This window comes from Aythya marila, assembly GCF_965140915.1.
Source record: "Aythya marila genome assembly, chromosome: 2".
Classification (NCBI taxonomy): Eukaryota; Metazoa; Chordata; class Aves; order Anseriformes; family Anatidae; genus Aythya; species Aythya marila.
In genome coordinates, this window is record NC_139043.1 from 122,001,240 (window position 1) to 122,019,693 (window position 18,454).

At 36.0% G+C, this 18,454-nt stretch overlaps 1 protein-coding gene across 1 annotated transcript in view; it reads left to right on the forward strand.

Annotated features, from left to right (window-relative positions):
* The window catches only part of LOC309874184 (uncharacterized protein C8orf34 homolog), a 170,269-nt gene that overhangs the window by 35,145 nt on the left and 116,670 nt on the right, over positions 1–18,454 (forward strand). Inside the window, exons 2-4 of the mRNA XM_082752128.1 lie at positions 1,455–1,602; positions 2,454–2,585; positions 10,149–10,277. Of these exons, the coding sequence (XP_082608254.1) occupies positions 1,455–1,602; positions 2,454–2,585; positions 10,149–10,277 (409 nt within the window). The remainder of the gene's footprint in view (positions 1–1,454; positions 1,603–2,453; positions 2,586–10,148; positions 10,278–18,454) is intronic.

Genomic DNA, 18,454 nt, shown 5'->3' on the forward strand with positions numbered 1-18,454 from the left:
GGGATCTGCAAAAATTATCAAGGCCACTTGCCTGATCACTTCAGGGCTAACCAAAAGTTAAAGCATATTATTGAGGTATTATCCAAATACCTCTTGAACACTGACAGACATTTTGTTTATTCTCACTCTTAATGGACTTCTTCCAACACAACTAACTGATGGTAATAGCAAGTAATTAGTAATATTTGAAAAAATTGTTCATTAAATGACTGTATGGAAATGATGAAGAGAGAAACTTAAGTCTGTGGAAGTTCTGGTAAGATTTATGTTTGCAGATATGTTAGAGAATCATAAGGTCCCTTTAAGGGACCCTCAAAGATCATCTGTGGCAGGGGCATCCTTTACTGGATCAGGTTGCTCATAGTCCCATCTAACCTTACTTTGAACTCTTCATATGATGAGGCTTCCATAAGTTCTCTAAACAAGCTGTTCCAGTATGATAATGCTCTGAATAACTTGATTGTTTTGCTCTTAATAACTTGAGTGGTTTTTTTTTTTTTTTTTTTCCTTATTTTGTTGTACATTGCTGTAATTCGTTGACTTCAGTGGAGCTTTTCCCTTTTCCCTTTTCCCTCTTCCCTTTTCCCTTTCTTTTTTTTTTTTTCTCTTTTTTTCTTCTTTTTTTTTTTTTTTTTTCCTCCTGTGGAATTGTGTGTATTTCAGGGTCACCCCCCCACTTTAGTCATTGATTTCCACTCAGAACATGTGCTGAGCACAGAGCTGCATCTTCCTTCTAAATTCCTAATCTGTGTTTCATGTGTAGGGAGCCAGGAAGAATTTGAGCAACAAATAGAGACTGTTTCTCTTTCTGCAACCCTGTGAGGCCAGCAGTAAGGAAGTATCAGCAGTAAGGAAGTATCAGCATACATAGGGTTGCAATGGTTTCCTGCCTACGTTGGTTTTGTATCCATGTGTGGACCATCGTAATAAAATATTTGATTGTGCCTATACAGTAAAGTTTTTGGAGGACTTCTTTTAAAAGATAGCTGTCTCAGTTTGATCAGACCTTGAAGTTCACAGGTATGAATGTGTATTCACTATTTCACGTCTGGGTGAAATTAAACAATGGATGAACCCTCCAACTTCCATGCAGAAGAAACTTGGCTATGTGGGTCAGGGAAGAGCTACTCACTACTCTGAAAAGGTTCTTGTTCTGAATGGTTGAATGAATAGGTTGTTCTGGGTAAATTCTGACAGGTAGCAGTGGTGAAGTTATTTGTGTAAATTTTTGTGTAAATTACACCAGGTAAATGTATGTACAAGCTAAAATAATTTCAGATGTGATCACTTCATTGGGCAAAGCTAGCATTAGTTTGAGGAGATGGATGTTACCAGCTGTTTTTTTAAAACCTGCAGACAGGCTTTTCCTTTATTAATGGTCCTCTACCTTGGTAAATATAAGGTTAGGTGCAATATGCCATTAATTTTTCATTTTTTGTCTAAATTTTCTAAAGGAGTTGATGACAAAGCTGATAACAGAGACACCTGACCAGCCAATCCCATTTCTAATTGATCATCTTCAATCCAAACAAGGAAACCGCAGTCAGCTTCAGAGAACATTGTCTGGCTCTGCTGCCCTTTGGGCAGAGAGTGAAACATCAGGTATGTTCTGTATGCTGGAAAGGGATAGTCTCCACTATAGTTTTCCTACACTTTTCCTAGATTATTTCTTGGATGTACATGTTCATACTAAGGAGGTGTTACTCTGTGGTTTTGGACATGTACAATAAATCCTGTTTGTTCAGTACATATTGAATTAATTTCACGTGCATAGGCTGAGCTGGTAGCCAGCAGTACACTTATAATGAATATGGGTGTGAAAGTTAGCTTCTATTGAGCTTTGCTCTTTTTTTTTTTTTTCCTTTACTACCCACATTTTCAAGAACAACAAGCTATCATTGCAGCACTTACGATGCTATCACTATATTGTGAACTCCACTGTGAATTATTTATGACTGGAGATCTTCAGAGGCATTAAAAACAAATCTGAAATAATATTCACTATGATTCTAAAGTAGAAATTCTAACTTTGATGTTCTGGTACAAGCTCTTCTTAGAATTTTGGGTTTGTATCTAAAAATTGACTGATGATCTGTTTCAGACTGTAATAGATCTGCAACAGTTGTTTGTAGTCAATTGCTTGACAAATTAACTTTTTATTTATATACAATTTAAAGTTTTAAGGATAGGCAGTCAAATGTTACAGAACAAACAGAGGGTAAAGACTTCTCCCTAACAAAAAATAAGATGTGTTTTTAAGTTAAAAAACATTAATGAATTTCTCAATTTTGGTGTTTAGGAAAATGGAGAAATATATGAGATTTATCATGTGCAAAAAGAGCTGACTTCAATTTACATTGATAAGACTAGAATTTTCTGGATTAATTGTTTATGAAGGATTTGAAAAATGACCCTAAAAATATTATAATTGCCCGATATTATTCTTTTAACAGAAAATAAAGGAACAAGGAGAGATTTCAGAAGTTATGATAAACCCTGGCAAGTAAATGCAAAGAAGCCTAAAAAGTCAAAGAGTGACCTTGCCGTGTCCAACATCTCTCCACCGTCACCAGAGTCCAAGTCATGTAAGCTTCACTACATTATTAATTTATGCATATTTCTAAACCCATAGTCTGTTTTTCTTTTTTTCAGTTGAATTAGGCTTAAAATGTGAAGTGAACTGTGAGCTGTTGAAATGACTAGATACGCACATTAGAAGAGTTCGAGCCTTGCTTTAATTTCATTGGCATTATGAATTTTTAATAATACCCTATGTTGTCATCTATAGATAGAATAGAACTCTAGATAGATAGATACAGAAGACAGAAAAATATCTGGGTGTCATGCAGAAGTTTGTGTTCAGATACCAGTTTTGATCTGTTGTGTTAGTTTGCACTGCCATTTTGTATGTGTAAAATATGTTCTGTTGATACTGATCCTAATAACAGCTTCTTTCTGTGGGTAAGGCAATGCAAAACCATGAATTACAAACAGATACCATTCAAGATATGGGGACAGTGTCAGCAGAAACAGGTATAACTGTTCTGAGAGTTGCTAAATGTATGCTGAAAGAAAAGGCAGTTGAGAAATTGAATGACTAAAGGGAATATTGTCAATTACCTGTAAAATAGAAGCAGTAAAAGTAGAGGCAACAAGTCTTAATGAAATACAGTGGTTTCTGTATACTGGCTATTAAAGAGATTTAGTTTTTAAGCTTTAGGATTTTTACACAAAATAATATATATATATATATATATAGTACATGTATGCATGTATATGTATACAGTATTTGTATACATGTAAACATTGTATACATTTGTAAACATGTAAGTATACAATATTTGTTATCCAAAATAAATTTAGAAGTTATATTTTATTGTTTCGTATTCTAGCTTTTTAAGGTTCTTATTTATAATAGCCACACCTTTTAAATAACTTTGAGCATAATAAAGTGGACTAGGTGAGAACAGTATGTTGCAATAGAAAACTTACTGTTTTTCCTATAAAAAGCCAGCTGGGGAAGTCCAGGCTTCAGTGGAATCAATGGAAAAGCTCAACAGGTCAAAATCAGGTGTAAACAGGAACATTCATAGAAGGGGACAGTCACTCATAATCTGCAGTGTGTTCTGGGTAACAGCAATTTACAGAAACAATGGCCAAGAGTGGTGTGAGTTACTCCTGTGATCATACTTTATATTCTTTTCTTCCCTCCCAGTGCTTGTGCTTCAGACTCAGCGGTGTGAGTCAAGTAACTTCCGTGCCATTTCTCAAAGTCCAGCTGGAAGCCTATCACTAGTGGCATGCTTAGGGGACCAGTACTGAGACCAATACTATTTAGAAGTCTTTATTAATGCCCTGGACGATGAGATAGCATGTTTTCTTGAATGCACGCAGATTCGACCAAATCGTGGGAAGCAGTTGGTATTCTGGGTGGCAGGGCTGCTATTAAGAAGGGACCTCAGCAGGCTGAGAAGTAGGCTGAGAGGAGCATCATGTTGTTCAATAAAGGCAAACACAAAATCCTGCATCTTGGATGGAGATGCCTTTTGCAATAGTATAAACTGATGTCTGAATGGCTAAAAATAGCTTTGCAGAAAAGGACCTGGGGTGCTGGTGAACAAGAACTTAAATACAAAACATCTGTTGCCATGTGCTCTTGCAGCACTAAAAGTAAGCTGCATATTGGGCTGCATTAGCAAGTGTAGCCGGCAGTGTTTGATGCTTTTGAGATGGCATCTGGAGTATGTCACACTAGGCACTGATGCAAGTCCCCCAGAGGTGCACCAAGATGATTAGTGGTCTAGAGCACATGAAGTACAAGGAAAAGCTGAAGGACATTGGTTTGTCCATTCGGATGAATGCTAAGGAGAAAGGTCATTGTCATCTCCAACTGTCACATTGGAGGGTATACAGAAGACATACCAAATTCTTCTTAGAGGTGTGCAGTGAAAGAGGCAACAAAAATGACATGGTCTGATTTTTGGGTGGTCCTGTGCAGAGTGAGCTGTCTCAATGATCTTTGTGGGTCCTTTCTAACTTAGAATATTCTATGATTTTAGAAATCCTTTCCAGCCTCTGATTCCATGCTTTCCTGTTTATACCCTTTCCCTTTTTAATCCATAGCACTGTTGTAAACCTTGAGTACTTGTGTTATTGTCACAAAATGTTCACCCTTGAAAATATCTTTATTCAACTTTTTGAAAATACATTAAGCACATAATCAATTTTCTTGTGAATATAAACTACATCTTTTTAATTGCGATCACAGCAATGTGCCTTTTTGTCGTATCTTGCTTCTCTTATTTTCTGCCAACAACCAAATTAATACTGACCTTTTTTGCTGGGTTTACACCATAATCCGTGGCCCTTTCAGCCACTCAGATCAGTGGAAAGCAATCATGTTCAGCAGCAATTCATTATGCTGTCCAGACTTCCACAACATGTTCTATCTGTTTTATGCCTTCAGTTTGTACCTCAAAACATTGTTGGGACTCAATGTAAGTTGTTCCCAAAACCTCTTCAAAGAGGTAGTAAGGACTCTACCTAAGACATGGAATATTTGTGGTCTGCTGAGAGCTAAAGATCTATTCCCTGATTTGTGTAAAATAAACAAACAAAAAATCCCGCAAACCTCTCCCCACGTTTCCTACAAGCACACTCGATAACCTAAAATGCCTCCCCAAAGCTGCCAAAACAAAACCAGAATTTAATGGATTCCATCAGTTGTAAGAGGTTCTGTTGCAGAACTTTGTCTGACTGTCTTGCTGAAATGATCCTGAACTTGTAAGTTTATTCAGGGCTAAGAACTGTCAGTTCATAGGAATCTTTGAAAACACCAGGAGAATTGATTTATTTAATTAGTAAATATTTTTACCTTCAGCAAAGCTGATGTTGACTGCAGTGTTCATATTATTCCTGCACAGATCTCTCTAATGCATTCAACTTTTTTACTGCAGAGATTCCTCCAGTTTCTCCTTCTGACTGCTATGATCTCAGTTGCACCTGAAACAAACAGGAAAGCCTGGTGTCTTAGGGATCTGAGTACTTGTTTGTAAAAGCATGTTTAAGCTTCTACTCTTGTATGGCAAGGGAAGAGTCCTGAGGCTAGAACTCAGTGTGTGTGTGTGTGTGTGTGTGTGTTTAATTAAATGTTTGGATGATGACATTCTGTATTTGAAGAATAATAAATTTTAAACTTTTAAGTAATTTGTGAAACAGACTTGCTTCCCAGCAAGCAACTCAGGTAAATTAGGTTGATCTCTTTACCACTTTCATATTAAATCAGATCACAGATCATTCTTTTACTCTGCTTCAGTTCACCATTCTCTTTCCAGGTTTCCATATCCCATTTACAGTGTTGTATGTTTCTAATTGCCTGTGGTCTGTCTAGTACTGTAGGCCATCATTCACTTAGCCTTTTAATATCCAGCTACTGTGTAAACCAGTTTCATCTGAATGCTCTTACAAGATTTAAATACCTGGGTAATTTTACAATCAATAACACCTATATTTTTTTATTTTTTTTTGGGGGGGGGGGGGCATGTATGGTCGACATACTATGTATTAGTGAAATATAGCATCTAGTCTAAGGACTTTTCTCCTGCAATGAGCAGATATGTGCATGAGTAAGTGGCCTCTTGCCGTATGATAGGAATTAATTTTCCATGAACCTACCACTGGAGAATTTAATGAGTCATTGGTCTGATTCTGTCTGCAAATTATGTTTTGAAAAGACAGGTATATGTAGATGAAAACAATACTGATCTTGTACTATCATCCAATAGAAAATAATGGTCAGGTGATTTATGACAGAATTCATAGCAAATCTGACATGATTTTGAGGAATGAGTGAGTATAAAAAAAGGGAAGAAGAAGGTTCACATTTAATGAATGGATTTTACTAAATGTGAAAAGAGATACAGATGTTAATGATGTATGATGGACTTCATACAGAAGAAGATCGTGTATGGAATTTGTCCAGAGAATGACTCTGAAGCTTCTGAATGGCCTGGAACACAAGTCTTATGAGGAGTGGCTGAGGAAACTGGGGTTGTTTAGTCTGGAGAAGAGAAGGCTCAGGGGAGACCTTATTGCTCTCTACAGCTACCTGAAAGGAAGTTGTGGGGAGATGGGGATCGGCTTCTTCTCACAGGTAACTAGCAATAGGATGAGAGGGAATGGCCTCAAGTTGTACCAGGGGAGGTTCGGGTTGGAAGTTAGGAGACATTTCTTCTCAGAAAGAGTAGTCAGGCATTGGAACGTTTGCCCAGGGAGGTGGTGGCATCACTGTCCCTGGGGAGGTTGTTTAAGGTAAGGTTGGACATGGTTTAGTGGGTGATATTGGTGGATGGGAGACAGTTGGACCATCTGATCTTGGAGGTCTTTTCCAACCTTAATGATTCTATGATTTCAAAAGACATCAAGGAAGGGTCATATAATGCTTATACAGTTCTGCATGCTTCACATAAAGCCATTTACTTAAAATGACCAGAATTTAGTATCCACTCATTATGTGGATGACTAGGTAAGTAAAAAGAACTGTGTCTTCTAGAAGTAATAAAAGTTTCAGTCAGATCTAATTCTGCGTTTCTTCCCCCTCAGTTTTGGCTCAACAGAGTAAGTGTTGAAACAGAAGTGTTCCATGACAGGATATCTGTTTTGATACATTTTCATCAAAATACAAAATGGTTCATTGAAACACAGACTGTACTGACCAACAAACAGAGCAAATTTCTACTAGGCTTTTGAATGCTTTCCCACCATCCATCCCATCCCACCATCCCAGGGAGATGCAGGACAATTCAAGCTTCTGGTGTTTGTGGAACGTTTCCCTGTAAGTAGGGACCAGACCATCATCTCTTGGGCAAGTTTCCCTACTTTCCAAGGACAAAGTAATGAAACTCTCATGTTCCTGATGCAGGTTGGTTCATATATCAATCAATTGCTAATCCTGGAAGCTCCACAGCTGTTGAGTGTAACTGATGTTTGTTTCATTCATCATCTGTCATGGGTCCCATGACAAATTTTATTGTGAAATTATATGGTTTCTCAAAAAAATCTATCCTTTGGTATTTTGAAAAACGTCACTTTTTTCAAATTGACATGGTATAATATTCCAACTTGTTGAAATTTTCTGCAGCTTGGAAGCTCTAAGCTTTGGCTATATTTGTACTTGTTTTTACTGTATGAAATTATTTTCTGCTTTTACTTTGGTGGTACTGTGAAGTTTCTGTACTATGGTGAATTCAGTAAAGTGTTGTACACAGAAAGAAAATTCTGTCAAACTGGTAGTAAGTAGGTTAGAGTGAGTGATGGTATAGAATATATTGTTTGTACAATGAAGGGAGAAGGTGAGATTGCTGAAAAAGTAGGCAATAAAAGCACATGTGATCTCAGTATGAAACTAAAGTGAGCAAAACTAGAATAAATGTAGAATTTCTTTGCTAGTTTACTAAATATTTGTATTTAGAGTTAGTAGAAGTTTGAAAAGTTTAGAAAAATACTAAAAGGAACATTTTGTTTTCTGTAACTAAGAAAAATAAGAAAAATACTGAAATTGTGCTGTTTAGTTGAAGTTACTTATGAATGGAGGGAATTTTTGGTCACTCAGAAATTTACATAACTTTTAATGAATGTTGTGCTTCATAAAACAAGGAATCATAAGGTAAATGATTGACTTTCAAAAGTAATAATAAAAATTCTAAAGCTGTCCATCTGAGTAGAGGCCAGTCACCATCCTAATATGTTAAGGACTCTTTCTGTTCACTAGAAACCACTATCGTTTGTTATTGCCAGTCCTCGGAAGGAAATACATGGCATCTTTTTTGAAGACAAAGCAGAACCAGGCTTACATTTTCACTCCAATTTCCCTTCTCCTTTCTGAGACTTCCTGTGTCTCTTTCATCCTACTCTTTACTGTGTATGTCCTTTTAAAAACCTCCTTTGTCTTCTGTTTTTGAGAATGTCTGTAATTGCAGTCTAATATATTCACATTCCTACTACTCAGGTATACTCAGGTTCCTGAGTCGGTGTTACAGAAGAAACCCTGGGTTATCAGACTCTGTATAGATGTCCAGTTTATTGAAAATTTGGTGTATGTCTACAGTAAAGGGAATCACATTTTTCTATTCTATTCTATTCTATTCTATTCTATTCTATTCTATTCTATTCTATTCTATTCTATTCTATTCTATTCTATTCTATTCTATTCTATTCTATTCTATTCTATTCTATTATGTGACAGAAGGACTTAAACATAATATTGTCCTTTTCCTAATCTGGCTATTGAATGAACTTCAACTTTCCATTTTGGAGCTGATCCAAAGTGGAACAGATTCGGTATTTGCAGATAGGGCAGTCAGGAATAAGGCAGATTTCAATAGCAGCACTTATTTAACATATTTTGCAATAGCTACCAGAACTTGAAGTCTTAGAGTAATTTCTCCATGTCATCATAAAAGTACTTTGAAATTACAAATGATCATAGGATTCCACTTGTTGTTGTTGTTGTTGCAGTCTTACAGGAGTCGGCAAGTTTCTTTTTAGTGTTTAATGAAAATTAAGTTTGTAAGCATAGATTAGTTGACAGCTGTCAAAATTGAAAATAAAAATTTCAAAGCTGACCAGAATATATTGGACATATCTTTGTAGGTTTTGTTTTTGAAGTTATTTTTAAATGAGTAGTGATCAACCACTGATAAATGCAGCTGTTTTTTCTGTTGGGAATGTGGACAAAACATCATCATCTTCATGGCAGCATGTGCATTTCTCAGTGTGGTTATGCTGTGAGACAACTCAACTATTTCATTTGGTTGACAAGGTAGTTCCAGACATAGAGTTACTTTTGCTTTAATTTCTAAAAATTGTTAAAATGCTCACATTGGTCAGTGCAACTCTGAGTACTGTGAGTCTGAAACACCTCATGGAAATCCTCTTTTTCTCAGCTATTGCAGGTGAGGTTAGCTATTGCAGTTGAGAAACTTATTTTAAAATTGAGTCAAAGGTTTTGGTTTATAGGTAACATGTAGAAGACTGAGCTCAGGACTGCACTTCCCACAGACTCTGTTTATTTACTCTGTCAGAATAAAGGCTATACAGCTTGAGTAATAGTGATATGTTTTGTTTCACTGTTTTTATGGACTGTGCTAGCCACACTTTATGATTTTTTTTTTTTGATTTTTTATTTTCAAGTTGGTTAGAAAGGTTTATGTAAAATGTTTTTTTCTTTTTGAAAAAATGACCAGAAAAGCCAAAAGTACTGTTCATTTTTGTCCTTTTTCCTTACTGACCCCTAAGACACGTTTTTATTTTGATGTATTTGAAGCACCTTCATATGCTACCTTTTAATCTTATTTTTTTGTTACTGCATTATTTTTATTATTTTTAATTGTTAGCATTAATTATTCCTGTTTGCTGATTAATTCAGCCATAATAATCATCCTGAGTATGCATTTGTTCATGTTTTCATTTTTATTTCACATTGACCAAAGAAAATATTTCCAGCTGTTAAAATAGGATAATTAAGCAATTTCCACTCAAGATTCTTGAGCTTGTAAACACATTGTGCAGCTTTTTTTTTTTTTTTTTTTCTGCTGTAGGAGTATGAACTACCAAATCTAAACTTCATGTATATATCTGTGTATATTTAGTGCCAAGGTCAATAGAGCATCCTAAATGGGATTGGAGGACAAAACCGGAGAACCATGATTTTGATGAGCTAAATCATATTCTTCAAGAGAGCAAAAAACTTGGAAAAGCCCTTGAGAATCTGTCTCGCAGTAAGTTGATTGATTTTAGTTTTTTAATGTAACCATGCAGCCTGAATTGTAATCTGGAAGTATATATCAAGAAGGTGGTCTTCCATTCAGTTAAAAGTTCATTGACATCTGCAGTTAGATTCTGGTTGAGGAGGTTCACAGAATGTCTGAGGCAATTTAGCAGCTCGCATGCTGACTGAAACTACTTCCCCTGTACCTCCTTTTTTCTTGCATTGGTTTTCTGCCAGCTTAGTGAGATGAATTAGCTCATAAAGAAATCAAACATAAGAACCTGGTGTAAGGAAAATGGTGGGAACATGCAGCAGTGAGACTGCTCCTTTGGGTGTTAACAGTTAGGTAGGTTTAACCATTTGTCAAACCTTAACCTCACTGATGGAGATCAGACCTGCTACTGAAAAGCAATTAGGTATTTTATATCCTTGATCCCAATTGATTCCTTACAGTTTTCAAAAGCCAATCAGATAATTTCAAACATGTTAAATAAATACTCTGAAATTGGGTAACCAATTATAAAAAAGAATCTCAAGGTTTATCCCTCAAGAGACATAGTGAAACAGGAGCAGTGTTTAAAAATAGCATTCTCACGTAAGGAATAGCTCTGAGGTATGTTGTTAGTCTGAAGTATGTTGAAGAGAACAAACATTACTAACAACTATCAAAGTGTGAAAAGTACTCAGCCATGGAACATGAAAACTGAATATGATGTGGTCTATGAGCCAGGATATGGGAGACATTTGAATGACAAATATTTAATTTATCCTCTCATTAAATTTTATCCCTGTCACTTCTTGATTCAATGAAGAAATTTCAGATGGTGATATCAGAAACAAAGCTGAACGAAGAATGGAAAATCTGTTTTGTTAAGTACTTTGAGATTTTATGTTTTCAGAGTCGGGTCAAAAACCCAAAACTAGTTTGCCCAAATTCCCTCTCTCTCAAATGTTTTAGGTTGATCACATGAATTATACTCTGAGAAATTTTTGTATTACTTATAGTAGTATAGTACAGGTCACTTTTCAAATACATTTCTCATACACTGGTCTATCTGCATTTTCTCCTCTAAGGAGCTGAAACAACTCCTGACTGGATCTCTGGTTTGCAGCCCCAGCATTGCCTGACAGTATTACTGTGACATGTGTGAGTCAAGCCTTTCATCTTGTAACCAGGCTTAACACAGATTCAGAAGCAACGTGTGTTTTTTTGTTTTTTGCTTTTTTTTTTTTTTTTTTTTCTTCAGTTTCAGGGAGAGTTATTTATTCACTGTCTGGAAATACAAAATAATCAGAGGTGAGAGTTCAGTAATAAAGGCCTAAATCCACTCTTCAGTCCTACGTCTTTTCTGTCCTTGTGAGTATTGTGTAGGTTCCACTGAGCTCCCACATTCGTATACTTAAAATACAGTTTGCAGCATTCTGTGCCTCTTTTTGCCAAAGAGTTTTCTAATTGGAGTGCAAAACCACTGCAGCTCTTCTGCCTGGAGAAGTTCAGCCTGGAGAAAGGGAGGCTCAGGAGCGACCTTATCACTCTTTATAAGTACCTTAAAGGAGGCTGTAGCGAGGTGGGGGCTGGTCTATTCTCCCATGTGCCTGGTGACAGGATGAGGGGAAATGGACTAAAGTTGTGCCAGGGGTGTTTTAGGTTGGGTATTAGGAGGCATGTCTTTACTGAGAGGGTTGTTAGGCATTGGAATGGGCTGCCCAGGGAAGTGGTTGAGTCACCATCCCTGGAGGTCTTTAAAAAACATTCAGATGTTGAACTTAGCTATATGGTTTAGTGGAGGACTTGTTAGGGTTAGGTCAGAGGTTGGACTCAATGATCTTAATGTCTCTTCCAACCTAGATAATTCTGTGATTCTGAGTCCTATGCTTGGACTGAACATGAATATGTAGGTCAATGTAGTTGGAGTCAGGTTTTTTTATGTCACAAATGATTCATTCTTTGGTATTTCTTGCTAATACTTGATGTTTTCTAGTGATTTGTCTAGATAATACAGAATTTTGCTCCTATCCTCCAGGGTCTTTTAATTCACTTGCAACGTGATGTAACATTCAATTTCATGAATGTGCTTTCTATTTCTTCATCCAGATAATTAATGGAAATATTGTCAGACCTCTTCATGATTCCATTTAAGATCTGACAACCAGCCCTTGAAAGCTAAGTAAGTGCATTTTTCCCACCAGATGTTTATCTACCTAGCAATGATTTCACCTAGAATGTATTTCTCTAAATTGACTATCACCTAGGACAGTAGACAAAGTCTTATAATAAATTAAGTATTTTACACATACTTCTTCCTCTTATCCTCTAAGCAAGTTTCCAAGTTGAGAAAACAATTAGACTGATATATGATTTATTCTTGGTAACTTCGCGTCAGCTGGTTCTTACCATCTTTCCTATCCATTAGATATCTATAAAAAATTTATTTAACAATTTTGTCAAATATTTTTGTTGCTGTCAGATTTCAGCTGTCTGGTTAGTAATTCCCCATGTCTTCCCATTTTATTTTCTAAAGAAGGATAGGGTATTTGCACTTTACTGTCCTCTATTCATGATAGACAGTTGCTAATGGTTCCAAGGTTTCTTAAACTAGTTTGTTAGGTGCTTTAGAGTGAATTTCAGAAGATTTTGTCAACGTGAGTGTATCTAAGTGATCAGAATATCTTTCAGCTTTCTCTCATTTGGGTTGTAGTTTTCCCATCTCAAAATCACTAGCATTAAGCATCTGGCCACAATGAATCAATTAATCTTTTTTTTTTTTTTTGTAAAGACTGAAGCAGTGCAGTGAAGCTATTGAACACTGAGATTTCCTTGTATCATCCATTGTTTGTTTCCCTTCTCTATGATGTAGTAGTTCTGTATTTTACTCTATCCTCCTCTCCTAGTGTGTTTATAGTATCTTTTCTTGTGACTTTATTTTTGTTCTTCGATAGTTGTCACTCATTTTCACTTTAGCCTTTTTGGTTGTATTATTTAAACATTTGTGTCAGATTAATTCTAAATTGTATGTCCCTGTTTCCAATCTTTGTACTCCTTTTCAGATAATTTCAGGAAATAAATCTGTTCTCTGCTGTGATTTCTTCCATATTAGGATGATATAAAATAAAAAAAAAATAAAAATTCAAACTGAAATATATGAAAAGTTTGGAAAAAAGAAGAGGTATAATTTTGAAAATAAAATCTAGTCTTATTATTCCAGAGGGAATAGAGTTTGCACATAGCAAATATTGTGGAGGGATTCAACAAAGGGACATGTCCAGGGCTTTGAAAGTCAGACATGAGAAATTCATTCTGTGCTAGATCCAATGATTCCTTATGGTGAATTTTACAAAAACCATGACAGGGTCCCACAGCTATCTTTGTCTGTGTTACTACTTGCTTTTGGCATATAAGTCATTGCTTTTGATTCTACAGGCATGTCGGGTCTGTAAGTTCAGTGCTACATTTGATACTAATCATGTTTCCAAGCAGTATGTGACAGGCAGTGGGCTCAACAAATGGATCCCAACATACTGTCCATGGCTCTTTACAACACATTTCATTTTCCAGTATTTTAACAGGGAAGAATGCCATATAAAGTGGGTCATTTGAAATTAAATGATTTTTCCATTAAGTCCTGGAATTCATTTCCATTTTTAAAGGTAAAGATATGCTTTGGACCTTGTACTGAGTTTCTAGGACTCCACAGACTTCGTTGCATGCTATGCAGATGACACAGCCTTTGTTAATTAAACTCTAGTTTCTATTGCTTCATCTACTGCTAGATCTCAGCTTTGAAAGAAACCCGCGCACCTCACACAAAATTAAAACTGTCTGAAAGCTTTGGAGGGTGAGACTTAGACAGTCGGATGTCTCATCTCTCCTATGTTCAACATGTTTGTATTTGGAATCATCTTCCCAAGTACCATCAAGACAATATGTAAGCAATTCTGTACTCTGGTAGATCCAAGAAAACAATAGAGACTTCACACTCAATGCTAAAGATATTTTGAGAATTGAGAGACCTCAGAAGAATATTGCCATAATAATGGTCTAAGTGTATTGGAGCTTGGTGACTCAAGTATACCATTTTGTAGAGGTCAACCCATGTCAAGAACATGGGTTTCATTTGCTTCTCCAATCACCTATGTGTCATTGAAGTGTATTTTGAACGATCAAGTCAATTATTTTGGAGACGCTTTGGTTTATGAAACGACAGGAATATGCTGCATTTTCCTTAAGCGTGTTTCATTTTCTTTGATTGAGAGGCCACTCTTCTTTATTGCCGTACTTCTTCCTTTGCTGATCCTAAATACGAAGTGTCATGCCATTTCACGTGTATGCTCTTTTTAAAAAGAAAACAGGCCAGAGTTGGAAACAGAGTCTCTCCTGCATAGGTGAGGATCTTTCTCATAAATAGACCTCTTAATCCCCACTCTAAGGTTGGAAAGATGCATAATAAGAGATGGAATACAGTGAATAATGTATGTTATGAGTGGGGGGAAATAAGGACTAAATAAGCAAGAGTTTACTTCAAAGCAGGCATGAAGTCTGACTGCTTTGTGAGTACCTTTGCATCTTGTAGATGAACAACTAAGGACTTGAGTGCATATTGGACATTTCCAATTACACATGGTAACAGCATTACATGACATTTAATGGATTCTACTGTGGGATGGGTATGTTTTCATAATTACACATAAACTTTTAACAGAGTTAACCAATGGTTTGTTAGTAATGTTTGGATTCTTGTTGAATCCAGGTGTATATAATTAGGAGGGAAGAAACAAACATGCTTTGAATTCAATAGGTGTTCTAAGGTCAGAAGAAGGGTAGTAAGTTAACATTAACCAAAGCTATTTGGGAATCCATCCAACTCAGTCTGAGGGAACCCCCAAAATAATGGTACCTAGCTATAGACAATAGAAAAAAGAAGTAGTCTGTATTTCTTAGTTTGGAAGAGGAGTAATCAACAATGAATCAATACATTAGAAAGCCTCCAACAATCTAGTAGGAAATATTGTTGCAAGAGGACCATAAAGAATTGTAGAATCACTGAATGGTTGAGGTTGGAAGGGACCTCTGGAGGTCATCTGGTCCAAGCCCCTGCTCAAGCAGGCCTGCCTAGAGCTAGTTTACCAGGACCACATCTAGATGTCTTTTGAATATCTCCAAGAATGAAAGAGCTCTGAATCCCTCCAGAGTATCTCAGACTGTTACTTCTTATAATGTTAGAGAATCAGCTGCTTTTTATATATAGCCTAAGAAAGACAAGTGTGATCTTATGGGGAGGAGGATAAGCAACAAGAGTAAAACTCTCATAATAACAGTACAACTAGTTCAAAAAAATGATCAGAATATGTTAGCAAACTACTAAAATATGTTCTGTTTATGGATGAACCTGTGAGTACGTGGGATGTGAGAAGATGGATATACACCATGAACTATTTCAGTGTGTTTAGCAGTCTCTGAAACACATTAGGATGGGTTTTTACTAGTAAGATTCTACACTGTAGAAAGTTATTAATGATTTACAGACTACTTATGGAAGATGTACTTTAATGGAATGCCAGTAACATGTATCAGAGACCTCTAAAGTTTCCCATTGAAACGAGATATTTCTGACAATGATACAACTATGAATGCAGCTTGCATGACATCTTACTAGACTTTTATCAGTCACATCTTACAGGTGGCATTGTTTTAAGACTTAATACTTTATTTATTTATTTATTTTTCAGTCATGCATAGCTGTTGGTCTGAAATACACTTTAGTCTGTAAAATGACTTAACCAGTCAGTTGAGAATCTAGCTGTAAATATGTTCTCTTAATTGAACCAAAAAGCTAGTCATCAGTATTCTGTAGAGGCTTTTTTCTTTCTTCTGTTCAGGCTGAACTTTAAAATCATGTTATCCTTGTGTGAGATCAATGTTTGTGATTTATTTTGAGATCGACATTTTTAGATAAGCTCAATCAAACCTTTAAGGAAGATAATTTTATCTCAGTACTGCAGCTGTTATCCAATACTGCTTTTGCTTATAAAATCCTTTTGCTTTTAGTGTGATCTATGAATAATAATAGAAAATAATGATGTTTTTTTGAGATTGAAACAGGAAGAATGTGAACATAATTATTTCTATTCATTTATAAAATAGGGCTTATGTGGCATGGAGATCACCATGACTTCAGTTATAAGTATCTTTTTTCCTACAGATGTTAAATTTTTAATTACCTTTGTTGAGGTATTTGCCATTCTGATCCAATGTGCTGTAAGCTTCAGGAATAGAGTCTCTTCCTGAGTTATAGTGCCTTTTCTGCAACAGTATTTGACTTGGTAAAAAAAAAAAAAAAAAAATCCCTAATGCTATTGTGGAACTGGGACTTGTGTGACTGCCATTTCAGATGTGTTACTTTCTAATCCTTAGATAAAAGTGGTTGGCATTCATGGGGTAGTAGGAAGGTGGGCTCTGTCCTTGGCTGCTGGCTGTTTTGGGCTACTCACTTTAACTAACCTACTGCAGTATACACCTTTCTCTGATTATTCTCTTCTGATGTGACCTTGGTTTAGAAAAGTGTCTGGGACATAATATTTGATACTTTCTTTGTATTTTGTTTGTTTTACTGATTCATTTACTGATTCGTTGCTCTCTAATCCTGAAATTTGTATTCTCCATTGGAACCATTCAGGAATTTGGATATAACAATGCTGCATGCCTGGGGCACAAATTCTTTTCCTGAGGATTTTATTATTATTATTATTATTATTTAAGTTGCCATTGGGAAGAGAGTTTAAACCCATCTTTCCTAGATGACGACTGTACTAACGTATAGTGTGCTGCTTTGCTAGTATTTGGTGCCGTGTAGATGACACTGTTTTCCTTTTTCATGTATGGCTAGATGTTGAAAGGCATTTTGTCCTCACTCAATATGGATACACTGACAGAAATTTTATGCATAGTTTCTTAATAATACATTGATAATTTTATGAATAATTGCTTAATAATATAGTGATATGTGGCATCACTGGCAATAAAAAATTACTGAATTATTACTGGAGGAAATAGGGCTTATTTTGAAAGCTGTAAAGTGACTCAGGGTATGTAAATAATATAAGAATGTCAATTATGTCACTCAATGGCAAATCTATATCTATTACAATATTCCTACATAGAAGAGTCTGAGCTGGTTTGGTTCCTGTGTACGTTTTCCAAATCAGGGGGGAAATGTTTTGTTTGCTGCAACCAGAGCAACCATTTTCTGTCCTTTTTAATCCAAGGATGCTGTGAAATAGGAAATCTCAATATACCTTAACTACTTGATGCAAAAAGGCACAGGAGCAGTAAATGAGTAATTTGCTATCCTGCCAACAGCAGTATGGCAACTGTCTGGTGCATGAAGTTTTGCTGTGGGAAACGAATGTACAGCTGAGATGAATTGACCCACCAGCAAGGGAACATATGCTTCTCCCGATTTGCTGTGAATGGGAGTTAACTGCTGGTCAGTTGATATATGGTGATATGTATTCCTGTGTTCATGCTCAAAGCCGCAGTATTAATAATGGTAGAATAATAATGGAGTGTATTACAGAACCTGTAATGCACTATGAGTTGGACAGTTCAGCTATCTACAAGTTCCCTGGCCTAAACCAATCATAAGAACGAGTTTTCTAAAGTTAGTCAGGATTGCCTTAGGAGGTCTTAGTTCCAAACTCTGTATGTCAAAACCAGAATTCTTTGTTTGCTATGTAGGAAAACTGGCTGTTGGGAGCTCTGTGGCCATCTTCTGGATGTTTAGGAAAATACATAACCTATTTGTAACTCCCACTGGGCAGAATGATGGTATTCTAACATAAATTAAAGTAGTAACATTTTATTTTCTTCTGACTAGGAATGCATTGTGCATTTGGAAAATATGTGTCTTTAAAAAAAAAAAAAAAAAAAAAAAAACACAAAAAACAACAAACAGCTCATTTTTATTGTGTTATTTCTTCCTGTAGTTATTTAAGGAGCACAAATAAAAACAAAAATGGTAGATGTCTCTAAATTTTCACAACTTTTATTCTCATTGGAATACCTGTTCTATAGTTTCAGGTATGTATAGAATATGAAGATATTGCAAGAATTTGAACTAGTATAAAGCTTCTTAGGAATAATACAACAGGAAGGTAATTTAAGACTTGCCATTTCAAAAAGACCCGAAC